The following is a 27,146-nucleotide window of genomic DNA, read 5'->3' as shown; positions in this document are numbered from 1 at the left end:
TTGTTTCTTAGTAATTGTTTTCGCTTTCGTGATAAGAATCTTCATATTTCTGGTAACTTATATATTAAAGGGATCATTTGCCAATCAACAAACAATACTGTGATTAGTGTGAAAGGTTAACAAGATTAAGGAAATGGCTTCTTCAGTATAAAAACATAATTTGCAGTTGCAGATAATGGCAAAACTGCTAACTGCTAGCATCTTTGTAAGATACCAAGGACTCGGAGACGCAAGACTCATCACTTTCATTCATTCCTAATATTTTATGATACCAAAGACCAAATGAAACAAAAAAAATTCAAACGCATGTGTTTTTGATTCTTCTCACTTCCCTCGATCAGTCTTCTTCCATCAAGCATGCTTCAGGCAGTCTAAAGCTTAGGCAAAACATCGCCTGCAACCCAACAAATAGTTCCAAGCTCAGTAGCTACACATGATGTACTTGAGTGTTCTATAACAGGACAATGGGGATGGATCTTCTTACCTTGTTTGGAGCAACATCTCTGACCTTGTGGAAGACAGGGTCTTCTATATGGAACTTCAAAGCACTTTCAGCTTCCTTCATTACATTACAAAACCTCTACTTTAGATTCCAAGAGGCATGCAGAAATAATGCTACCAGAGATGCAATAACAAAAGGAAACATAATTAGAGTCGATGGTTGATTCTTACTGCAATAATAGACTCTGTGGTTTCACTTGCACGAATGAAACAGTAGCAATGAATTAAAGGAAGAGGTCCTTTCCAATACTTCCTTTGAATGACTTTACTGAAAGCATCTGCAAACAACACAAATTACATTAGCCAATACGCATTAGAGAATAAGAATTAACAGTCAAACAAAGCCTTAATGCATGATGCATCTCCTGTTTTTAATGATCCTAGTCCTAATTAATTTGCTGATGTCACATTGGAATTGATAAACTCTCTTCTCACACTAAAACATAATCAACATGTAACAATCGATGGACTGCATACTTACGTAAATGCCTTGAAAGAACACAAGAATATAGTCCCAAATTTTGAACCAAAAAAAAAAACTAGAATCATTGGTAGCATACCGAGAAACTGCAAGGCAGAAGCTGGAAGGTTCATAATAACATGGTCTATATGTTCCCACGGCTTTGCGATTGGAAGCACCGTTTGTTTCAACCTCTTCTTTGCGTTTCCTTCTACAGTCTTGCAGTCTTTCCCTACCCCATTCTCTGCATTTAACCAACAGCTCAATGACGGTTCCCAAAAGGCACATTAACAGTTAAAATATCTTGGAGAAACCTTCAGAAACATTCCTTACCTGTCTCTGAAACACCAGATGGCTTCTTATTAGCACCAACAGGCTCCTCTCTGTTAATTCCAGCCTTCGTCTCTTCTACATTAGTTTAACCAACCGTCAAAACTATACTAACTGTTATGCCAAAAACTGAGTTTAAATCAAAAGAAGTACCTTCTTGACTAGCCACTCCTTCCTTTGTTTTGTTATCACCACCATCAGAGACCTTCATCAGCTGAGAAATGAATTTTCTAGCATCCATATTGTGCACGCAAACCAACTCATCAACCTTATTGAACTGCGCATTGATCTTCAAGTACCGAACACTGTCCGGATTCAAATCATTTGCATAAACAAAGCACCCCTTCTGTGCAGCTGGAATAGCAAAAGGTCCTATCCCAGCAAACATGTCACACACGGTCTCTCCAGGTTTGAACAGAGACGTAAGACGCATGTGCTCATGCTCCAGTCTCGAGTTCCAATAAACAAGGCTGTAGTCCAGCTTGAATCTCGCCCCGTACTGCTTTACTTCTGTTTCCATCCCACTTTCTCCGGCTAACACTTCAAACTTCGGCACTCGGAACTCGTTGGAGATGGTCCCGACCTTGTTGACAATTGTCTTGATCCTTGGATAGTTTTTCTACAAAATGTAAAAAAGATCAAGTAGAAACATCAGACTTCTTTGCTGTCATGGCACGGAGATGTCATGAGAGGAAGGTCAGATAACTTACATCATAGATAACCTTTGCTATCACGTCTTTGAAAGGAAGGAGCTCGTCGTGTAGATTTAAGTGGGCTATATGACCTGCACATAATATGCAAAGAGATGTTGGTTCTCATGAGAGAGTCAATCTTTATGATGCTTTGAAACTTAGCAAGAACATATACCCATTATCTTTAGACAGAAAACTGCTAAACTCATGTAAACAATGTTCTTGCAAGTAGACAGAAAGTTAATACTTAACTATGGTTTCAAAAGATGAAGGTATGTCCACTCCATCTGGCAGTATCTTCTTCAATATTTGATCTGCGAGTTAAAGACCAATATCAGAAAGGTTTCAAAACACCCAACAGGTTAAGGAACTAAATAAACAGTTAGACCATATAACAATAGCCTATGAGTAATAACCAGGACAACAAGGGTATCATAGTTCATGGTACCACAAACCAATTGGAGAAGAAAACGAACCAACAATAGTTACAAGAACACATGTATTAAAAACTCTAGATTAAAGAGCTCAAGAGAAGATTCTTTCAAACAGAACATAAAGAATAGCTTGCAGGAGGAAAAAAAAAGCAGATCTTCTAAACGTCCTAATAAATCTAAAATACAAACGCATAGGAAGAGCAGTGCTAATGAATGTGTTGTCTTACCTGCACTCCAATAGGAATAGCCAAGAGTAACAGAATGAGGAACTACTTCAACTTCACTTAGTTTCTTAAGCTGGTTTAGTTTTTCATCTGGTATCTCAGACAAGTCTGTCCTATAACAAAAAGAGCTTTGGTTAATACTAATAATCACGCCACTTTCCACCATCGACTAAAACACGTTCCCAGATAAAAGAACAAAACTTACCAGCACTTTTAACACTTTCCGACAGTATCACCAAACGAGTCTTTTCATAACCAGATTCTTCAGTGATGGGTTTAATCCGAGGCATGTTGAGCATGTATCTACAAGTTTATCACAACCAATAAGACTTCCTTTTTCATCAATAAGAACAGAAACCAAATCAAAAGAGGCAATTTTTGAAGCTTAATATCATCCTTAGCATAAAGATCGAATCTTTAGGAGGTGAAGAAAACGTACCCGTTGAGTATCCGAGTTGCGCTTTTACAGAGTTCACGGGGAATCCGAAGAGCCCACAGCTTGAGATTGACATCGAACTTGCTTTCATCCAACATTCTGTTCCAGGTATCAAGAAGACTACTAGAGGAAGAGATGAGGAAATCGGCTGAACAAAAGAACGACCAGACCAGACACGTGCGTAAGTGAAGCCGTAGCTGTTCTGTCTTTTAGGGTTTGATTAAAAAAAAAATTGATCTAATAAGGGAAAATTCGTTTTACAAAATTACACTCGACTCCATGAATTTTCCGTTTTTTTTATCTCATTGTACTGTAAATAATAGTTTTCACAATTTCAAGAACTTTGTATATATAATTATGCACTAAGAATAATTGATATAGTTTAAAAATATATCTATATTATTATTTATTATTATTATTTGTGAAATAATTTTGCTGATTTGTCATTTACTTTATAATTTTAAAATAAATTATTAGTTTAACTAATATTATTATAAAATTTTATTTAATATATATTTATTATGATGTATACCGTTATATTTTTTTTTTGGCTTAACGTCTTTCCACCAATAAATTTTTCTTCATAACAATACTGTCAACAAAAAAAAACATATTGTTTCTTTGTCTAACTAATTTAATAATTTAGATTTAAATAAAATATTATTAAAATTAAAATTTACTGGATATTTATACTCTTTTTTTGTCAACTAGATATATATACTATTTATATTTCACAAAATAGTAGTTTTGAAATTTCTATTTGTTTCACAAAGATAGTGTATAACTTTATACTTTATTTACTCATTCTTCATATTAATTAAAAAGATTATACATAGTAATAATTTTATTTATAAATTATGTATTAAATTAAAATTATTTTGGTATTGTAAAATTTGTTATTAAAATGAGTAAAAATTTTAAAACTGCAATGTCCGTGAAACGGTGAAAAAAATATTAATGCATGAAGTGCTGATCACCATCTAGTAATACAGTATTTAAAATGAGTTTATATACGTAATTTATTAATTTGTATAACTAGAATAAGTTTTTTTAAAAAATTTATTTTTAAAAATCCAGGTCTATCTCTAAAAATTTTCATTTTATCTGGTTATACTCAAATGATGATTTTTAAATAATTAGAAAATAAATGTAGTTATTTGATTTAATATTTGATATCTGTTCGAACACGTGACCTGATGGTATTAGACCTGCACAACCTTCATGGATCCAGCCAAATCGGCCAATCATTGTTTCTATTTCAATCTTTAAGATCGAGAATCCTCTCAGCCAAAGTCACCCCCACCCAACCTCACGCGCCACCGCCATGGCAAGTCCACCGACGATCCCCGTCACCAATCAGCAAGCCGCCCAATCTCAGCCTCCAATCAACACACCCGCCTTCCGCACCTTCTTCTCACGCCTCTCCACCTCGATCCGCGACGGCTTATCCCAGCGCCGCCCGTGGGCGGAGCTCGTGGATCGAAGCTCCATGGCGCGGCCCGAGTCCCTCACCGACGCTTTATCCCGGATCAGGAAGAATCTCGCCTACTTCAAGGTGAACTACGCCGCCATCGTCTCCCTCGTCCTCGCCTTCTCGCTCTTCTCGCACCCTCTCTCCCTCCTCGTCCTCGTCGGCCTCCTCGCCGGGTGGATGTTCCTCTACGTTTTCCGCCCGGCGGATCAGCCGCTCGTCGTGTTTGGACGGACTTTCTCTGATCGAGAGACGCTCCTTGGCCTTGCGCTGTGTACGATCGTTGTGGTGTTTATGACGAGCGTTGGATCGCTTTTGACGTCGGCGTTGATGATTGGGGTTGCGATTGTTTGTTTGCACGGTGCGTTTGTGGTTCCGGATGATTTGTTTATGGATGATCAGGAGCCTGCTAACGCTGGGTTGCTCTCGTTCCTTGGTGGTTCTGCTACCTCCGGGAGAGTTTGAGTTTGTTTCAATGAGGTGGGTTCGATTCTGAACATGATTCATTTGCTTCATCGTTTATTTTGCTTACGTGGAATCATTTTAGGGTCGATTATGTCTTTGCTCGTTTGGAACAGATGTATGATTTTCTTGCTTTTATTATTTATTTAAGTTGATCAAATAGCTTTGTGATTCAATTGAATTCCCGTTGGACTAGCTGACATTCTCTTGGGAATTGATGATCCTTCAGAGCAACGTGTTTTGTTTCTGATGTTTAGCTTAGTTCATGTGATGTTCGTGCAGGTGACGCTCCTCGGAACAACCCTCTTACTAAACATGATTTAGCTGTCTGGATAGTCGACAAAAAGAAAACAAATTATGTGATTCATGGTTGATTAAGTTAGATTTCTCAATATTGAGAATTTGTTTCCAGATACCGATAATGCTAATTCTGGTGTCGATAGTCTTGCTTTTATCTCAAGACGACATTAGCTAATAGTGTGTTCATCTCCCATCGTGAACGTCTTTAACAAACAAAAAATCAAATAGTTTGTCATGACATTATCTAACGTGTTATCGACATCACCAATACCTTTGCTCTAATAGCAGCTCATAATAAGAACACTAGTAATTAAATGACACTATTCTACGGTTCTTACTTAGAATGTTATATGGATACATTTGCGGTAACTTGTCGAATATCTCAAATTAGACTCACATGTAGCTTCTTTGATTCTTCAAGTATTCATTAATGTGTTTTAACCGTTTCGTCATCAGTCTGTCTGTCGGTCATGTAAACTAGTTAGCAGTCCCTAGAAGGTGAGCTAATTTAAGTCTATTCTCTATGTTCTCTCAAGCTTGAGTGGACAAATGTTGATTTAATTGTCTCTTAGGAACAAATCTCCTAGATTTTCTTTACAATCATTTTCATAAATGTGAATAATATACTAAAAATAATAATATGATTTATGACTAAATATGATATGAATAATCTAAACTATTAAAACAAGAGTACAAATATGAAATACCTTTGAATTTTCCTCAAAAATTATAACATTATACCCTAACCTAAAAAGTCGCTAACACATTATGTTGACATCACCGTAAAGTCGTGGGTTTGGTTTCGAATAGTGTTATATTTTTTTGGGCTTATTATACGAGGCCCATATTATAATCACTATCACTATTTATATTATTCCAAAACCAAAACCACATGACCAGTAGTTTTATAAATTAGCTAACCCATTACAAACCAAATGATTAATGATAAGTTTTAAAAAACATGAAATTTGTAACTTAGATTTGATTTCTTCATGCCAAAACAATGATCTAATAAATAATATGTACATAAAGATCAGATAATATAGTCAAATTAACATTCTTTACATCGGTTTTGATTACGCAGTATATTAATCTAAGATATAATAATAGCAATTTTATGGTTTAGCCGATATATGATTTCTGTAAAATACTTTGTTATGTAAGTTAGTATAATAAATATATCATTAGATTTTATCTGAGTACAAAATCTAAACTAATTATGCTTTTTTCATTCCAAACCTCAAAACTCTATTTTCCTTATTAGTTTTGAAATTTTATTGTTCTGTTTTGTTTCCCGAAAAAAATACATGGACTTTGGTTCATGTTTAATATCCACGACGATCTATATTGTAAAGTTATTAAGAGCTTGATTGGTTTTCCCGCTATCACCCGCAAATGCAGCTTTTGCGATTGGTAGCGGTTGACAGCATTTCGAAACAATCATACAAACCGCTACAAATCGCTTCAAACCGCTCCAAACCTCTTAAAATCAAAAGCTGGTTCCAGCTAGCGTTTGCGGTTGCGGGCGGTTGCGGGAGGATAATTTTTTTTTCTTTTTTTTTTAAAAACCATATAAATACAAAAATAAAAATAAAAATAAAATTTTTAAAATGGAATTATAAAAATACTAAAATATATCTATTATATTTTAATTAATATTATAAAATTTTAAAATAAAAATATTTTCTATAATTTAAAAAATTTAAAACTATAACTTTGAAAATATAATTTACATATTTATTATAATATTATGATTTTTTATATTTTTATAATTATATAAAATGTAAATATTGTTAATTTATTATTTAACCGCTGCTGTATTTGGTAGTTAACCAGTCATAAGTATCCCGCAAACGCACCAATTTCTAACCGCAGAACCAGTCGTACAAATCTCTTAAAACCGCTAGAAACCGCAACCACCCGCATCCGCAAACGCCCGCAGCCGCAACCGCAACCGCTGCGTTTGAACCAGTCAGACCCTAAGTACCTAATTTTTCATGATAACAAATTGGTCCAATTGTTTAATTTAAGTTAGGCTTGCTTAATAAAATTAGCAAAAATGTGTTTATTTTTGTATGTTTTTCGTAACTTGCAATCACTATTATTAATTATTCTCTCTAAATAATGTATTTGTTTAAAAATATGTCAACTTTAAATCCAAATATTAATATTATAATTTTATAAAACCAATAAATATACTTTAAACTTTTATACTTTTATACTTCACACTTTAATTTTTACTTTACCAAGTAGAATGAATAAAAGCATAATAAAATATAAACACAATCTCATAGTTTATAAATGGGAGCCAAACACATCCAACATGACACAACGTTGTCAAAAATTATAAATATATAAAAAGAACATAAATAATTATGTTCATGAGATTGTTAAAAGTTAACAACATGAACAGTCCGCACGGATCAAAAGCTAGTTACATTTAATTAGGAGTGTCAAATTGAGCTACAGTTCATAAGTTAGCTTAACTCAACTTGATTTTCCATGAGCATTCTATTTTTTAGGCTCTTTTAATAAATGAGTTTAATGAGCGAGCTTAAATTAGATCACGAGTTATGTGAACGATCTTTAACGAACATGAGCCTGAGCTTAGTCATTTTTATAATTAAAATTATATATATCTTATGTAAAAAAAAAGATAATTTCTGTTTTACATATTTATCTTCTAAAATTAAAATGTAAAACCAAAAAAAATTAGATATATATAGAAACTGTAAAAGATTTTTTATATATTCTTCATCTCATATCTATCTTTAAATTTTAGATGTAAATCAAAATATTCCTAAGAGATAATTTAGAAATCACCCATAATTATCTTACTTAATATTTTGTTTTACATTTAAATTTTATAAAACATAGATAAGTAATATAGAAATCATACTTTTAATATTATAAAACTTAATAAAACATATTTAAATATTTTATTTTATGATAATTTTTTTTATATTAGGTCGCGAGCTAGCTCGTTTAGTTCATCTAGATGGTCTGAGTTCGAATTTACATATTGAAACTCATCTAATAAATGGCTGAATTGAACTAGCTCATGAAAGATCTGAACTCACTATGAGCTGAGCTAGCTCATTTTAACACCCCTACATTAATGTTTATTTATATTTGTGGTAATTTTTTAGAATATAGTAGTAAATTATACATAATCATTAATGTAAATCTATTCAAATATGACACTGAATGATATATAATAGAAATATAATAACTCTTTACAAAATTTGAATATTATTTATTTTATTTTTTTATAATTATACAATTTTATTAGTAAAAAAATTTTGATTATTTTTACAACTTTTTAAACAATTAGAATTTTTTAATCGTAATATCAATAGTTTATTTTATATATCTATAAATTTTGGAAATACTGTTTAGTTTTACTTTTTGATAATTATACAACTTTTATATCAATTTTGTTTTATTAATTTATACAAGTTGATTTAATATTTTATCCAAAAAATAGATAAAAAATCTATCGAAGATTATAATTTTAAATATATACATATGTACTCTTAAATATAAATTAAAATAAACATTTTTTTTATTTTTCTTAATTTTATATTCTGTTAATTCTAAATTCAAATTAAAATATGAGTAAGAAAATAATAAATTCTAAAACAATAATAAAATTTTATTTTAAATATAATTTTAATTAAAAAATTATGACTGCACATGTGGCAGGAAAATACCTAGTATAATTAATATATGCTAGGGAAAAATCAATAATGTAATCATAGAGACAAATCGTAAATAATATATATTTATAAGATTTTAAATATCTAAAGAGAAAGTTGAATATTTAAGTTTCCTATTACTATTCTCGTTTATTGGTGAAAGCATTTTGACTTAAAGAATGTTTCTATTTATACAAAGATATTAACTATTTACCCCAAAAAAAGATATTTACTATTTTCCAGTATATGATTCCTTTCCAAATCTAACGCAAATATCAATGCAAACCAAAAAAAAGGAAAGAAAATCTTCCAGCAAAGCAACAACGCCACAAGCCTGCCACGCGCCTTCACCCATCTCTCAATCGTGTCCACCCACGTGTCAATCATCGACAGCGTCATCATCCACATAACCTCGCATTACATATTCTCCTCTTCCGCCACCATCAGCCTCACAAAAACCCTCTTCTCCTCTGTCCGAGATTCATACAAAAATGCTTCTCAAATCCGCTTCTGCTTTCTCGCTCGTGAACATCCATGGAGGAGTCAACAAGGACACCTCTCCCCTCTCCTCCTCCTCTTCATTGAGTCTTCCCGTTTCTTCGGGAAAATCAAGAAACCTCTCCTTCTCTGTTTCTGCCTCCACGCAAACCCTGAGCGGCGTCGTTTTCGAGCCGTTTGAGGAGGTGAAGAAGGAGCTCGATCTCGTCCCTTCGAATCCACAGCTCTCGCTCGCTCGCCATCTATACTCTCCAGAGTGCGAAGCCGCCGTCAACGAGCAAATCAAGTAAGCTTTTTTCGTGGTGGATTCTAACGTTTATAGCGTTTTCAATCTGTTGTTGATTGATGAGATTGGTTCTTTTTGTTGTAGTGTTGAGTACAACGTGTCGTATGTGTATCACGCCTTGTACGCTTACTTTGATCGTGACAACGTTGCTCTCAAAGGTCTTGCCAAGTAAGTGGAAGAAGTTTAGATTTTTTTAATTCAGTTCTTTGATAAAGTTTGTGTCTTTGTGTTGATTAGTGTCTTGTCTTGCTAAAGTTTGTGTCTTTGTTTTTGATTAATGAGTTTGTTTGATGTGTTGTTATTATCAGGTTTTTCAAGGACTCGAGTGTGGAAGAGCGAGACCACGCTGAGATGTTGATGGAGTATCAGGTTTGTTGACCAATGTGTTTCATATTGTTAGCCCTGTTTGATTTGAGTTTTGTGTCTAACATCTTTTTTCGTCATGTGGTTTACAGAACAAACGTGGTGGGAGGGTTAAGTTACAGCCTATGGTGATGCCTCAGTCTGAGTTTGATCACGCTGAGAAAGGAGATGCTCTCTATGGTAAGCTTCAGTTTGCCGTTTCTGAGATTGTGGATCAGGAAAAAAAAACAAAAGATTGTGTCTTTTAATTTTTAGAAATTTGTTAGGATATGCATAATGAGGTTCTTTGTTTGTTGCAGCCATGGAGCTGGCTCTGTCATTGGAGAAACTGGTCAATGAGAAGCTCCTCAACGTGCACAGTGTAAGACCATTTCTTGTTTTTATGCTATTCAAGTCCTTTTTAAGTTTAATGTTTTAAAAACAACTTGTTGCATTTGAATAGGTGGCTTCCAAGAACGATGATGTGCAGTTGGCAGACTTCATTGAGAGCGAGTTTTTGAACGAACAGGTAAAAACAAAACACGTTATATGTTAGTGGCAAAGACATGATGATCTAAAGCCCTGTCAAAAGGGGATCTAACGATATTAAAATATAAATTTGACTTTCGCAGGTTGAAGCAATTAAGAAAATCTCTGAATATGTAGCTCAGCTCAGAAGACTCGGCAAAGGACATGGTAACCATTTGTTTTCTCACTTTAAAAATAATAAGTACACGTTCCTCGTTTCGTCCACTCACGCTTTGTTTATGTGTTTAGGAACATGGCATTTCGATCAAGGGCTTCTGGAAGCTGCTGCAGCTTAATCTAGTTTTTGGTGTAGTCTTCTTCTTATGAACTGCTGCTGCTGCTTAAATCTATTTTGTTTGTAATCTCTTATAAACTCTTGTTGCTTTGATCTGTTTTGGTTCTGGACTATTAAGCCTTTAGTTTTTGTTCACATTTCTGATTCACAAACGTTTTGAGTAGACAACATCTTACTATCAATGGTTTGATTGGTATATGTCTGGTGCAAGACAGCGTTGAAATGCTAAAGAAGCTTGAACCCTATTCTTTTATTTCTCCAGTGGTTTACGAATGTGTACAATGGCGTCCTTAAACACAAGCCTTCATCCTTTATATATCAAGGATTCTTTTTTTTTTTTGGGCTCAACTTCTCATTCATTTTTCCATAACAAAGGTACAAACTGACCTCACGGGATTCAACAAGGATTCAGTGAACTATATGATTAAAGATGTTCAATGGCTTTCTTTCTTTTTGGTTTTCATATTTTCTGATTTTGATTAATTTGTTTCTTTTTTGGTTTAGAAAGTACAGTATAGGGAATCAAATCGGCTTTAAAACGATTTTGATAATATCTTCACATCTTATATTTCAAAATACTTACAGAACTGAATCTAAATATACCTTACTCTTCCATATTTATTTGTGTCATTGAGTACTTCAAACATTGTATCACAAGCAAGAGCTTAGAAGAAAACATAAACTTAAAAAGAGAGCCAGTAGGCCCCAAACAGTTGGGATAACTGAGACAGGATGATCAGTTTATAAACTCCCCAACTCTGTCTTCGTCCAATCCCGTGGATTTCTTAACTGCTACGATCCTTCCATCAGTTAACATGCCTTTAAACACAGTCCCTCGACCACCTCGGCCAAGCACCCTCCCCAAACTGAAGCCTTCTATCGCTTTCTCTAACTCCTTTGTAGTGAATACCATAGTATTCTCTACAGAGTCTTCTCGACTAAGTCATCTCCGTTCGCTAATGGTCTCGGAAGATCGATTTGGACCACACTTCCTTGCTGATCCTGGGCAGAAACGGGACGAAATTCTTGCATTTGAACTCGTACCAATCATTGTTTCCAATTCCGAAGGGATACGGTATAGCAATCTTTCCACAGTTCCTTTGACAAGAACTTGAAACAAGTGACAGTGTATACACCTCAATTTTTCTCTCTCTCTCTCTCGTCTGTTGTGAGTTTTATTTCTTTTCATATTCACTCTTCTTCTTCGTGATATATACACATCATGAGTGCAGGGGTTAGTGAGATGTCAATAATACCTCTATAGTATGTCCAAATTTCTACTCCACATTTAATGTGCATGGGAAGAAAAAAATGACCCGGCCTCGCAAGAACAAACCACAAGATAACCCATTACTGCGGCAGTATGGCATCTTCAAACCTGCATGATGCATGTTCATTTAATCCACATGCTAGCCTTTTGAATTTCTTTAAGCTAGGTGTCGAGGTTTAAAATGGTTAATTAAATTGACTTTATAACTTCTCGTGACTTTTCAGTTTGATGTATGATGACTATGATGCAGATTATAGTACCAATCAACCACACGCAACAAGAACAATTTACAAAACTTTATTTAAGAATATAAACTTAGTATTTTTGCAAAACTGACTCAAAACTCAAAATCAAACATAAAACTAATTTATGAATTTTTTGGAAATTTCGTTTGCTCTGTTTATTCTAAAATATCAGATTATTCACAAAAGTACTATTACTTTTTGTTTGTTATTTTTTTCTTTCTAAAATGAACATTTTACCCTATCATCCTCATCTTCAAGTATTTACGATATTGTGTGTACCATCAATACACCAACCACCATGAACAACCAAACTAAAGTTCTTAATGCACCTAAAAATCATGCCGTTTTGACACCAATCGTGTTGTTTTAAAACATCTCATGTCGTTTATGTATTTAAATGAAACGTCGCATTTCAATTTAGTGGGTCTCTGTTCAGAATAGACGACACAATCGACGGAGGATTACATGCATTAACGTTTCAATAGTAGAGGGTTTAAAAATATACAATTTTAGTTGGTTTTTTTTCTTCATCTGGTATAAAAATAGTTGCAAGTTTAAATCACTAAAACCCAAATGGATTTTACGCATCTCATATCGTTTCTGTGATTAAATGAAACATTGCATTTCAATTTAACGGATCTTTGTTCATAAAAGATGATTCTGTTGACGAAAATTTAACGACATTAACGGTTTAATAGTTAAGAGTTTAAAAACATAAATTTTTAGTTGAGGATTTTCCATACGATCTAAAAATAGTTAGAGGTTTAAATCAGTAAAACCCTTTTTAGTTTTTGAGATAAAAGGGAGAAAATCATTATCCATTGCCAAACTCAAGTTTTCTTAGATGGTAATTCTAGTGTTGGGCCTAAATCATATAATGGGGCTTTTCGATGAGCCTATTAACCGATGCGAAAATAAATCTCTCGGTCTCAATCTGTCAAAAGCCCTAGTAAAACCCTAGCTCCCAATTCCCTCAGTCCACTGAGCCGTTATATAACTGCTCACCTGCTTCATAGAAAACCAAAATCAACAGACCCGTGTTGAGAAGACGACTTCCATCTGCAAAAAGGTACTTCCTTTCGACGGTATTGAATTTTTCTGTACTTCAATTCGACCCACTGTTGGTTTATATCTCTGTAAACTTGCGTTGAAATTGCGTAAAAGCACATATCGAAGGCTTGTAGATAACGTATAGTTTAAATCGCCTGCGAGCTCAATACTTGTGCTAAATCTTAAAACCATTCATTGAGATTCAAAAAGATCTCTGTGTTATAAGAATCCCTCTCTTTCTTATCGACAATTCTAATGAATGGGACATTTTCTTTCACTGTTCTGTATTTTTTTAACAAACTGATTAGAATCTGAATAGATCTGGTCTGAATAATTGAATCCCTAGTGACAACAGTATCACTTAGTTAGTTAGGTTATATATTGTTACACAAGTTCTGTTGTCTTAACCGTTACATTAGGTTGATGGATAGAACTTAGGATTCATGACTTTGTTATTGGCAGGATTTGGAGTGAAGAGATCTGAATAACAATGGCAAACCCGAAGGTCTTCTTTGACATCTTGATAGGAAAGATGAAGGCGGGTCGTGTGGTGATGGAGCTATTCGCAGATGTGACACCGAGAACAGCTGATAACTTTCGTGCTCTATGCACAGGAGAGAAGGGTATTGGGCAAGCAGGGAAGGCACTGCACTACAAAGGCTCAGCCTTTCACCGTATCATCCCAGGGTTCATGTGCCAAGGAGGAGATTTCACCCGCGGGAATGGAACCGGTGGAGAATCTATTTACGGGGCTAAGTTTCAGGACGAGAACTTCAAGTTGAAGCACACTGGTCCGGGGATTTTGTCTATGGCTAATTCTGGTCCCAACACGAACGGTTCTCAGTTCTTTATATGCACTGATAAGACAGCTTGGCTCGATGGGAAGCACGTGGTGTTTGGGAAAGTTGTTGATGGGTACAATGTGGTGAAGGCGATGGAGAAAGTTGGGTCTGAGAGGGGAGCTACTTCTGAACCAGTTGTGATTGAAGATTGTGGTGAGCTGAAGAACGAAACTTCAGAAGAAGTTTCAAACAAGGAATAGAGTTCAAACACCTCGATCATTATGTTGTGAAGATCGTTGAGATCAAAACGTTGGGGTTTGACATCATTATCTTATGAAGCGGCCAAACCTTCTGAGTTTATTTTTTTAATTTTCAAAAACTCCATGTAAAAGAGTAGGATGGATAATAAAATAATGGCAAAACTCCTTTATTTCATGGCCCTTTCAACTTCATTGGACTACGAGAACTTTTCAATTTATCATGCTTTTGTCTAATGTGGTACTCCAAATGATATATAGAAACCATACGTGGATCGTGAGAAACAATGTATCATCAATAGTCAACAGTATTTGTGTACAATAGACCTTTGTTAAAGAAATAGGCCAGTTTGCCTTTTAATTTGATAACTGGATTTTGAGCTGCGTAAAATTGATTTTTTGATTAAAAATGTTAGTTGATATTAAATATTATTTTTTAAAATCTTAATTTACATATTTATGTTATTAATATGAATTATATATGTGTCAATAATTTTATCCAGTTTGGATCCACAGTTAAACCGGTAAACCTAAAAATCTGCATGAGAGAATGATGGATCGGTCAAATATGAATGAATACTAATTTTTGGAATAGTATAATATATAATCCAGTATTCAAACGATATACAGCTTTTGGACCAGATATTTACTAACCATCAATATAAAGAATGAAATATTAATGTTTTATAAAGAAGGGAGTATAATGTTGTATAAGTAAGGGAGTGGTTACTAAGCAATAGTATAAGGGAAGAAATATTAGTACATTCAGATGAGTTTAACTTTATAATAGAATGGAGTATTTAATTTAAAAACTTACAAAATCAATGCAATATTTCTGTTTTAATAAGAGAGATTAGATCATGGTCCCGCGGGATAGCACATATTTTATTTTAAATTGTCTGGTGTTAAGAGAAGTTTTAGACGTATAATATTTATTTATGTAGCTTAATTAACATTATTATAACTATTTTGTGTAATTTATATTGCTAATAACTTGGTTTATACTAAACAGTTTATTTTTTTTCCTTATAATTAATGTTAAGCACTTAACTTCAGATAATATATTTGAACATTTTTATAATGATTTTTGTTATTATATATATTGTACAATGTAGTTATTTTCAATGTATAATGTTTTTATACATATATTATATGTAATGGCTATTATTGAATTCTCATACTACTTAAAAAAATTATATAATGTTTTATTAGATTGTAGATTAGTGCATATAAAATAACTGATGTTGCTAACATATAAAAAAATATGAATATATTTTTGTGTTCATATATATAATATTAATTACACTTCATATACATACTCTTATGCTCTATTTTTTTTGCTCTATATATTTTATTATAAAATAAAATTAAAATTTTTAATTGATTAAAATGTATGTAAATTTTACTCAATTAGCTATATAATATTCTATAACGTTATTTTTGTATATATATTTATTTTATGAAATCATTCATTCTGATTTGTTTGAAAAGAATTCACCCAACAAAAAACAGATATGTAAATAAATAGAGATTTGGCCCAACAGATTTTGTAATTATCCATTTCTAAATTGAAGATATCATCTAACAGCCTTACAAAAAAAACAAATAAACATATGTACAATCATTTTATGTTTTTTTTTTTGGATATGCACGACCATGCAGATTATTTGTTATTTCAATATAAACTGTTTTTTTTGTAGATTTTTAAAGTGTGGGAATATTTTTTAGGAAAATATAATTTACAAAATCGAAATATTTTAACTTTTTTATTTTAGTGTATTTGAATATTTATATAAATAATAATATTATTTGTATTTATTAAATATGAAATTTTATAAGATATTATTTAATTTTATTTTTTAATTATTTCAACTCTTTTTGTTATGAATATTTAATAATTTATTTTTAATTTATTTGAATAATTGTATGAAATATTTTCATAAATTTTCAATTATAGAATTTAAATAAACTTTTATATTAAATTAAATAATTGATATTAATAAAATGCAATAAAATCAAATCAAATAAATCTTATGACTAAAAAATTATCTGGTTTCATTTTATTGCATTTTATTTATAAATTATTTAATTTAATATGAAAGTTTATTTAAATTTAAATGAATTTAATTTTATTTATGAAAATATAAATAGAATAATCTTTTAATTTAATTGATTTTATATTGATTGGATTTTTTTTTATCTAAACCTGCAAAATAATTTATTCTTGTTTATCAATTTTTCATAAATTATTTGAATGTTTTCATAAATTATAATATTTTATATTGTTTGAACACAAAATTAATTATCTAAATGTTTGAATGTTTTCATAAATTATAATATTTTATATTGTTTGAACACAAAATTAATTATATTATTTAGTAAATTATGGTGTTTGGAAACATAAATAACAGTATAATATTGCTTCCATAATTACTTTATAATATAAATATGTATTTAATTTAAAATTCTATAGTAAATATTAGGTACAAGAAAACGTTTTTGTTTGAATAAGAGAGGTGCATTTAGAACAAAAAAAAACTAGCCAATTATTTGGTATAACTTAATTGTTATTCAATATTTAACCATTATTTTAACATGAGTTTTGTTTTCATTATTATTCAATCCATGAACCAGTTGTCATTGAAGATTGTTTGTGAACTTAAGAAACAAAATACAGTAATCTTTGTAATCTATCATGTGTTAGAGAGCCGAGACAACATCTTGGACGTTTGATGGACTGATTCATGTTTTGGTTTTAGTTTTACTATTAATTTGTATGCAAAAACTATGAAGTGTTGAATATTCGAAACACTACAAGAAATGTTCTTACTATTTATTTGTGACGGTTAGAGACTATATTTCAGTGGTAATCAGAGACGGAATTAGCACGTTGTGATAGTCACAAAATATGACAAATTTGTTATGTTAATTGTAGTTGGTAATTGTATCATTTTTATTACTTTTATATATGGTTGCTATTTGTGACAGAATAGTTACTATATGTAATGGTCGTAACATTGCAACAATTTTTGTTGCGAACAAAATTTGCGACGATTTAAGTTACAAAAAAAAAAAAAAATTGCGACGACTGTATTGTAACCACTATGAAATTGTCACAAATATGTCACAGTGTTTTTATTGTAACGAATTGTGTTTTATTGTGACAAATAATTTGGTCACAATATAACTATTTTTTTGTAGTGAAATGGGAAGATTATCTGCAAAACTATACATGCTTTCTAATCATGTGGGGATTATATATCATATAGTTATTGTTTCCTTCTTTTACCATGTGAGTATTTTCATCATCAGTATACAACAATATCCAGCAACATTTTTACAGGTCTCTTTTTACAAAAAAAAAACATTTTTACAGGTCTCTTATAGGATCTCCAACTACCAGTTTGCCCTTGCAATTAAAAGTGTACCAAACTTTTTGCAGTATAGCTTCAGTATTAAATACATTCAATTATATCAGCGACATTTTTGAGACGGGTTTACCGGAGGTGACAACACATAGTTAATATATATGACATTAAGACAATATTTTATTTTCTGATCTTTAACATTAATCACCATTAAAAATGATATAAGATTCATCTTCACAACCACAAACGGAAGACCTGCCGTCCTCTACCATCTCAATACGATTTTTTGGAAATATTAGATTCTAATATTTATCTTCCTCTCTCAAATTATTATGTTTTAGTTTTATCTCACATATTGATAAATTATGTGTAATCGCCAGTTATCTTTACTTTATAATGTATATTTACTGTAGTGTGTTCATTAAAATATATAAGCAGTAGGAATAAATTGAGACAAATGATAGTAATTGTATGTTAGAAATATAAAATATCAAAATTGCAAGAAAATCACAACTAAAAAAGAGAAAAATCACAACTTGAAACAGGAGTACAACTAAAAAATGTTGATAAATGTAAAGTATATATATATTATATATATTTTACCAAAAAACTATATACACCTTCCATTTCATTTCAAGTGTAGTTTTGGATTTGTGCACACAAATTAAATAAATAATTAATTTTGTATATTTCTTATATAAAAACACAATTACCTATATAACTAACTATATCTCAACCAATAGAAAAATAAATTATTGAATAAAATTAATAATTTTTTTTAATTGAAAGTCAAAAACGACACTTATTTTATAATGAGAATTTTTTTCCGCAATGACAATTAATATGAAATATAAAGAGTATTATATATATATATATATATATATATATATATATATATATATATATATATATATATACACGTGTGTGTGTGTTTCTCAAACCAATCACTTTTTCTGGATATAGTAAAATATGTCCAGCTATTCATCCTAATTAGTTAATTGTCTTCATAACTATGAACAACGTGTTGTAATTAACTGACAGTTTACACAATGTTTTTTTTTTAAAGATAAAATATATAGAAATAGCGAACAAGTTTGTTTATGGTCAGTTTTTTTTGGTAAAATTTATGGTCAATTTTAATGTTACATATGTAATATTTGCATTATAAAAGTAAGTTGAACTTTTGAAACTTACGTTTTACAATTTTAATATTCTGTTAATGTCTTCACGTGTTCATGCAAACGATGATTTTTAATCTGGCCAAACAGAGTAGATTAGACAGATAATCTGTGAAAAGCATGTTTCAAAAAAAATGTGTGAAAATCCCCGACTAATAAAATATCAATAGTCTGTCAATTAACAAATTTTGAACATGTGATACTTTCATGCAATGTGCTATCTTATTATACAAAATGGACAATTTATCAAATAAATGTCCTGAAAAGCAAATCTTATCTCCCAAACCATGATCAATATCCTTAATTTAGTAAATTAAAATTCCATATAAATTAAAATAATTAGACAAATCATGACTCCCTTGACATCATTGCTGTTTCTAAAAATATGTCCGCATACTTATATATACATATTAACAAATTTGTGTAAACGAGAAAACGTGCATAATAAGGAGTGCATAGTAACGCTGACTATTATTACCATATTAATTAGTGAAAACAAAAGCTATCCAACAGTGGAAGATATAGACTCAATTAACGGTGCCATAAATTAAAGGTTTGAAAAGAAGAAACCATGTTGCACAACTAGAAGAAGAAACCAAAAGTCCAAAGCCACCATCGTATGGTCCGTGGTCAGTATCCATGGGGTTAATATAAAGGATCTTTACATTTCCCCATTATTTCGGTGAACCCCTAGTCTTGGTTTGCAAACCAAGATCTTACAGTATAATGGATCTTTACATTTCCCCATTATTTTGGTTAATTCTCGTCGCAACTTTTATCTTCCACGACTCGTGTTCTTCAGATGAAGGTACGATTACCATTTAGTTTATGCATTTTAGGATACCATTAGTATACTAACTCAACCTTTGTTGAAATGTTGTTGTTGGTGAAGCTGGTTATTATAGTTTTCTGAAAGATGCTACATCGGCACCAATGTTATCTCACTTTGACTACATAATCATCGGAGGAGGAACCGCCGGATCTGCACTAGCCGCAACGCTCTCTCAAAACGCCACCGTTTTAGTTCTTGAACGCGGCGGGTCCCCTTACGACAACCCGGCAGCCACGGACATCGGAAACTTCGCAAACACACTCATAAACATAACCGACCCAAACTCATGGTCGCAGCTTTTCATCTCCGAAGACGGCGTTTTCAACACACGCGCACGCGTGCTAGGAGGAGGAACGGTGCTAAACGCTGGATTCTATTCACGTGCGGAAGAGGAGTTCGTGGCGGAAACTGGTTGGGTAAGAGAAGAGGTCGAAGCTGCTTACGAGTGGGTCGAGAAGAAGTTGGTGTTCGAGCCACATATTAAGGGATGGCAAACGGCGTTTATAGATGGTCTTTTGGAGGCTGGAGTGGTTCCGTATAATGGTTTCACCTACGAACATGTTCATGGGACCAAAGTTGGTGGTACGATATTTGATCCGGATGGTCATAGACACACGGCGGCTGATTTGTTGGAATATGCTAATCCGAATACGATTGCTGTCTACTTGCACGCTTCTGTCCATAAAATCCTCTTCACCACTAAAGGTATTGATTTGTATTAATTGCATGCATGCGATGTCAAACTAAAAATAATGCATGTCTTCATGATTTATGACTGAGACGGGATGACTCGTGAGGGTTAGGAAGGGCGAGAGAGATGGCGTAGGTTACACGAAACTAATATTTTGTTTAATTATGATACAAATTGTGTCTGTAGTTGACATGTTCCTTTCAGAAGAAAAAATATCTAGTAGGAAAGAAAAAAACAAATTATAGAAAACAAAATTTTTTTTTAACACTTCCTTAATTTATTAACTTTTTATTCATTAGCTAGATATGCTAATAATGTGTCATTATATTTAATGAGAGCATATATTGTTCAAAAATATTGTAACATGAAAGATGTAATATTATATTTTTAAGCCATAACTAAAGAATTATGTTTAGTTAGTAAATCCATAATGTGAATAGTACCTTTTCTCTGACGGCTACAAGCCTACAACATCATTCATAAACGCACATTTACAAATTTAAACTTTGGTTATGACACAAGTACATAATACTAACCGAGATGAAGACATGATAAATAACTAAACAAACTCAAATTTTACAAAAGAAACTTCTTTTTGTAATACTAAATCTCAATTCAGATCGAAATGGTGACTTTCGATTATTGAGCATGATTAATGTGATTCTCTTAGGGTGAGGTTCTTAACGTAATATAATATAAGAAACATTTCTTAAATTAATTTTCACTAAAAAATCTAAGAAAGTTTTTTAAATAAAAAATATAAGAACCTCATCCTAAGAAATCAGCATTAATCATGGTTTTAATAGCTTTGTTGTTTCTAAGTTATAACGTATCATTTTATTATTGCAGCCATTTGCTGTTGAACATAACCATAAATTCTTATCTATCATTTTTATGTGAATATTTTTGTTTTACAGGGAACTCAAGGCCCAAGGCATATGGGGTGATATTTCAAGATGCAAATGGAGTGTTCCACACAGCTGAACTTACGGTACAAGACGCAAGGAGTGAGGTGATCTTATCAGCGGGCGCCATCGCAAGTCCTCAACTATTGATGCTGAGTGGTGTAGGCCCTGCAGCCCATCTTGCAGCCCATGGGGTGAATCCTATCATCTTAGACCACCCAATGGTTGGACAAGGGATGGGTGATAACCCAATGCACCCGGTCTTCATCCCTTCTCCTAAACCCGTAGAGGTATCCCTTGTCCAAGTAGTTGGGATACCTAACTTTTCTAGTTACATTGAAGGTGGAAGTGGCTTAAGTCTCTCCATTAGTTTGACTCGTACCTTCTTCAATGGCGTTTTAGATCTTCTTAATAAGGTAAGTAATTAATTAGGTTATAGAGATTTCATATAACCTAATTATTATAAATTTGGTTTAACACAAACTATTTTTTTTTATTATGTAGCTAAAGTTCCCTAGCCAATCCATCTCAAACCTTTTGAAATCGTTGGATCTTGGATTAAACGTGACGACACAAGCGGGTGTGATTATTCAGAAAGTGTCTGGACCTCTCTCTCGAGGTCACTTGGAGCTGCGGAACACAAATCCAGATGATAACCCTTCGGTGACATTCAACTACTACCAAGACCCAGAGGATTTGAATAACTGTGTTAAAGGACTTAGTGCTATCATAAATGTGATAGATTCGAAGGGATATTCCAGTTACAAGTACCCTGGAGTAAACGGGCGTGGACTATTAAATCTCATTCTTGCTCTTCCTATCAATCTGAGGCCAAGGCACATAACTTCTACGTTTGATTTGAAGCAGTATTGTATGGATACGACGATGACTATTTATCATTACCATGGAGGTTGTCAAGTTGGAAAAGTGGTCGATAATGATTACAAAGTATTAGGGGTTGATGCTTTGAGGGTCATCGATGCATCCACGTTTCTCAAGTCTCCAGGGACTAATCCTCAAGCCACAATCATGATGCTCGGAAGGTAAATACATGCATAAACCTAATGAAACAAACTTATCAAGACGTGTTTTTCAATATAAGATGCGATTGTTGGAGACTTATAAAATGTGTAGGTATATGGGACAGAAGATTCTTCGAGAGAGGGAAGCTTTCTGAGAAAGAAAAAAGAAGAACATTAGATTTTAATGATTGTCAAAAGTCTGGAGAATGAGAACACTCCTCTTCAACGTCTGAAGAATAAGAGATTTCTGATGGCATCAATTTATTGTATAATGTTGTTTTTGAACCCTTCTTTTCTACAAAAAAAAAAAAATTATTGTATAATGTTGTTTTTGAACAGGAAATATGTGAAGGTATTTTGTTCATGAACAAATTGATTACTGATGTTGTTAATTATTAGTAATCTTGACCAGAAAATGATCTGCAGTTGCTGATTATTTTTTGGTCTACATCGTATATTTTGTTATGTATGAACCTAATTAATTTAAAAATCACCATTTAGAAGTTAAAGACGAATGTGTATAAAGACCACAGACACATATACTGGACCAGCATACCTCGTCACAATCCCCATAATTGGCTTTGGTCAGTTCATCATTATTTTATTTTATTGTCAACAAGTTCATCATTATTTTATATGGAATGTATCTCTACGATAAAATAAATTTAGTTAAAGAAAAAGATAAAAATAGAAATTACTCCGATTCTCATGTTTATTAGAAACTTTTTTTTTGCACTTCTGATGCAACTATTGCATAGCATTTTTGAATCTATATTTGTAGTTATTGGTAGGTGAAATAGTTCACAACTAATGAAAAAAGGTCTCTACCAAAAAAAAACGCGTGAACGTGTAAAACATGTAGGATGTAGCATTGTGAAATGAATGGATAAAAATAAACATTGACCATAACCCTTCTTATGTATTATAACAGAAATAACAACTTTGATTCATATGTGATTTTTTTTTTTTAAAACGAACCTATTCTTATAAAGTCATGTTACATTTAATCTGTAATCTTATCATTTAAATTTTGTGTCTACCAGAAATTTTTATTGGACTATCAATAATTAGATTTAAAGAATAGATGATCCATTGGATTTATAAATATTATAAATTAAATATATAAATATTTGTCGATGTTAATTTTTAAAATTATAATTTTTTTTAAAATAACAAAAATCATATTATCTAACAATGATTAATTTTTACTAGTACTACCTTAAACCAATGAAAACAAATTTTAAACTATATATTTTATTTTAAAAATTAAACAAAAAACAAATGTTTAATATTTACTCGATAATATAAATCTATGAAGCGAAAAGTTTAATTTTTTAAAAACTTTCTAAATTTGTGAAATGTTACAATATCTTTGAATATGACAATAAAACAATATTTTACTAATATTTATATATATAGTTATGATTTTAATAATGAAATAATAATCCGAAAATATATATAGGAGAAGATACAAATACATGTGAAAGTTTAAAACAATATATTCAATGAAAAAAGTATACCGTAAACTTATTATGTTTTAAAAATTGATAGACTCATATATTATAATATATACCAGTTTAGAATTAAAAACAAAATATTTATATAAAAATAATGAAAATAAAAACCCGCGCGATTGTGCGAATCGAGATCCAGTGTATATTAACAGAAAAGAAAAGCATTATAACATTGAGCTATGACATGTATCATTAATATAATAGTTTTTAGATTTTTTAGAAAAAATAAATTGGTTCATCTATATATATATTATATTTGTTACAAAATTAATCATAAAATTAATTAAAATCTACAAAAAACAAAATTCCATAGATAAAATTTACGGAATTATCTGATGTGATTAAAATATTATAAATAATAATTCTAAAGAATAAACATTTGATTAGTTTGTGTATCCTTTTTTCATTTTTGTTTAATTTTATATTATTAAAATAAATTAGACAATCACATTAATTATAACATTATAATAAAAGTGATTATAAATTACTAAAACTGTAGTTCTATACTGAATTTTTTTTTATAACAAGATACAAATTATGATAAAACTAAGTAAATTGAAATTTTATCTAATTTATATTCAGATTAAAAACATTATTTATGTTAGTATTGTTTAAACTAAAGTATATACCATATTATAATATGCTAATTTCAAAATTTTAGAAATATGTATCATACTTGATTTGAAATTTTTTTTTTGATATTTTGAATTTTCTCAAATGAATAAACTATATGAGAATTTTCATGTTTATCACTTTCGTAGTATCATTATTTATGTTTACGACAACCAAAGTTTCAAAACTACATTCTTAATAAGAGGCAAAAGACTCTTATACTCTTGTTCACTATATATATATAGATATTTATTTAAATAAATAACAAAAATAATATAAAATAAATTATGTGTTCGAATTATACTTTTTCAAATTTGACACTTTTTGAAAAAAAATTTGATTTTTTTTTCAAAATTTCCTTTTGAAACTATTTTAATGTTTTAAAGTATTTATTTATATATTTATTAGAATTCTAAATTTCACATTCCAAAACCCTAACCCACCCCTTAACTCTAAACCCTAAGTTTAGATTAGTTTATCGATTTATGGTATTAATTAATATGGTATTTTTGGTAATTTTCCTTTTATTATTTTATCGATTGGGTCATATTTTTGAACCAGTCTAACGTGGGATCAAAACAATTATTAATTTACCGTGTTTATTAATTTATCGAATATTAATTTATGGATTGTAAATATTTGAGCCCGGTCCGGTCCGGAAATGTTTTGGGTCTAGAATTCAAAGTTCGGCCCGGCCTTTATAGGGCTATATGGCTTTTCGGATTTTTTTGGGCTTTTCCAAAAATAATTTGTCATTGTCATTTCTATCGTTTTAATACATGTGAATTTTCATTAAAAAAATAGTTTCATTTTTTTGTTTTAAAATATAAAGTGAGTTTAAACTTTTCTTCTTGATAAAAAATGTTTACTTTTTTGAATGCTTTAAAAAATATGATTAACAAATCAAATTTAATAATATTTAAATAATCAAATATAAATTAAAACTAAACATATAAGAGAACAAAGTTTATGATAAACATGGTCAAACGTTTCTGTATTTTGAAATAAAAAAATATGTTGTACATGAAAGCAGAAGGTACATTTGCAAAATTTAAAAAGAGACACTTGTAATATTCAAACAATAAAGTGCATTAACAATTTTTATATTTGCTCTATTAGAGTTTGGATTAAAATATTAAAATAAAATGTCAATACTAATAATGGTTTTGATTGTAAGAATAATAATATTTAAGCTAGAATATAAAATTTTGGGTTTTTAGATGGGCCCTATCTCAAATAGACTTAGGCCCAAAAAACCCAAAATCCAAATGGGCATAGCCCAAAAGACCCAATATTTTTGGGGCTTATAAAACTAAGCCAAAGCCCGGTAATTTTTAGGACTGGACGGGCTCGGACTGCGGACTTCAGCCCTAATTAACATGCCTATGTTAGAATTTATGACATAACTTATGATAAATATGACATGGAAATTACATTTAATGTAGAATTATATTTTGGTAATTTTTTTAGAATACGGTAATAATTCATAAATCATCACTAAAATAAATGTATTCAAATATGTCATTAAATAATATAATAATAGAAATATAAATATTTTAAAATTTTTGAAATATTATTTAAGTATATTTTTAATCATATAATTTTTATTATGAACAAGATTTTCCAAATTTTATACATTATTTTTTAAAAAATATAAATTTTTAATCGTTATATCGTTTTATCTTTTTGATATCTACCAATTTTAGAGAGTCTGTTTAATTTTATATTTTGATAATTATAAAAAATATCTTTTTTTTTTAATTTATACAAGTTAATTTAATATATTTTTACCAAAAAATAAATGAAAATCTATATAAATATAGTTTTAAATATATCAAATTAATCATTTTATCATAATTTTATGTTTTAATAATTAATATTTATATTATAATATTGGTATAAAAATAAGAAAATCTAAAACAGTAAAAAAATTTATTTTAAAATATAATTTAAATTTAAAATTTTTTCATTGCACAATATGCAGAAAACCACCTAGTTAACCATATATCTTCTCTATTAAAAGAAAAGTACCATTTTTATCTACTATTTAGAAGTCTACTAGGACCATTTCATTAATCACATAATATGATATAATAATTAATAGGAATATTAATAATAAATTAATTTTAACTATAGATTTGAATGTTATTTTCAGTTATAACAAAATCTGTTAAGAAAAATCTAACAAAATCCTAATAAATTTTTAAATAATTTTTATTAAATATTGTATTAATTAATTTCGTAATTAAGTAATATAATGCTTTCATTTAAATAAATTGTCATCTACCACTAAAACGGGTTCAAATTTATTAATCATGTCAGATTTTTTTATACAAATGAAGTTATTAACATATGTTAAAAATTTATTTCTACAGCTATATATTTTCAAAAATCATATGTTGAAGAATTTTTTTTATTTGATTATTTCAAATTATGAAAACTCAAAAACGTAATAAAAAAGGT

At 30.7% G+C, this 27,146-nt stretch overlaps 5 protein-coding genes across 5 annotated transcripts; 4 read left to right on the top strand and 1 right to left on the bottom strand.

Annotated features, from left to right (window-relative positions):
* Nucleotides 1–46: 46 nt before the first annotated feature.
* On the bottom strand, nucleotides 47–4,503 carry LOC106368106 (tRNA (guanine(37)-N1)-methyltransferase 1). Its single transcript, XM_022691156.2, has 12 exons — nucleotides 4,271–4,503; nucleotides 3,081–3,225; nucleotides 2,847–2,944; nucleotides 2,645–2,749; nucleotides 2,235–2,297; nucleotides 2,002–2,075; nucleotides 1,445–1,910; nucleotides 1,295–1,369; nucleotides 1,062–1,205; nucleotides 673–779; nucleotides 485–559; nucleotides 47–394 (listed from the first exon to the last, which is right to left on the bottom strand). The coding sequence occupies exons 1-12, from the start codon at nucleotides 4,323–4,325 to the stop codon at nucleotides 338–340; spliced, it is 1,464 nt and encodes a 487-aa protein (XP_022546877.2). The 5' UTR covers nucleotides 4,326–4,503; the 3' UTR covers nucleotides 47–337.
* On the top strand, nucleotides 4,402–5,282 carry LOC111200336 (PRA1 family protein B1-like). Its single transcript, XM_022691155.2, has one exon. It carries the CDS (start codon nucleotides 4,402–4,404, stop codon nucleotides 5,011–5,013), a length of 612 nt encoding a protein of 203 aa, XP_022546876.1. The 3' UTR covers nucleotides 5,014–5,282.
* Nucleotides 5,283–9,438: 4,156 nt separating this feature from the next.
* LOC111200606 (ferritin-3, chloroplastic-like) lies at nucleotides 9,439–11,090 on the top strand. The gene is made up of 8 exons (XM_022691822.2): nucleotides 9,439–9,792; nucleotides 9,877–9,960; nucleotides 10,101–10,161; nucleotides 10,248–10,335; nucleotides 10,455–10,516; nucleotides 10,598–10,663; nucleotides 10,767–10,830; nucleotides 10,912–11,090. The coding sequence occupies exons 1-8, from the start codon at nucleotides 9,500–9,502 to the stop codon at nucleotides 10,956–10,958; spliced, it is 765 nt and encodes a 254-aa protein (XP_022547543.2). The 5' UTR covers nucleotides 9,439–9,499; the 3' UTR covers nucleotides 10,959–11,090.
* Nucleotides 11,091–13,304: 2,214 nt separating this feature from the next.
* Nucleotides 13,305–14,744, top strand: LOC106368109 (peptidyl-prolyl cis-trans isomerase CYP19-3). Its single transcript, XM_013807998.3, has 2 exons — nucleotides 13,305–13,541; nucleotides 13,985–14,744. The coding sequence occupies exon 2, from the start codon at nucleotides 14,013–14,015 to the stop codon at nucleotides 14,562–14,564; it is 552 nt and encodes a 183-aa protein (XP_013663452.2). The 5' UTR covers nucleotides 13,305–13,541; nucleotides 13,985–14,012; the 3' UTR covers nucleotides 14,565–14,744.
* Nucleotides 14,745–19,653: 4,909 nt separating this feature from the next.
* On the top strand, nucleotides 19,654–23,066 carry LOC106368110 (protein HOTHEAD-like). Its single transcript, XM_048741181.1, has 5 exons — nucleotides 19,654–19,915; nucleotides 20,000–20,644; nucleotides 21,548–21,951; nucleotides 22,040–22,578; nucleotides 22,670–23,066. The coding sequence occupies exons 1-5, from the start codon at nucleotides 19,834–19,836 to the stop codon at nucleotides 22,710–22,712; spliced, it is 1,713 nt and encodes a 570-aa protein (XP_048597138.1). The 5' UTR covers nucleotides 19,654–19,833; the 3' UTR covers nucleotides 22,713–23,066.
* Nucleotides 23,067–27,146: the final 4,080 nt, after the last annotated feature.

This window comes from Brassica napus, chromosome A9, assembly GCF_020379485.1.
Source record: "Brassica napus cultivar Da-Ae chromosome A9, Da-Ae, whole genome shotgun sequence".
NCBI lineage: Eukaryota > Viridiplantae > Streptophyta > Magnoliopsida > Brassicales > Brassicaceae > Brassica > Brassica napus.
The sequence above is the reverse complement of the archived record's forward strand: the minus strand, read 5'-3'. Positions and strand labels throughout refer to the sequence as shown.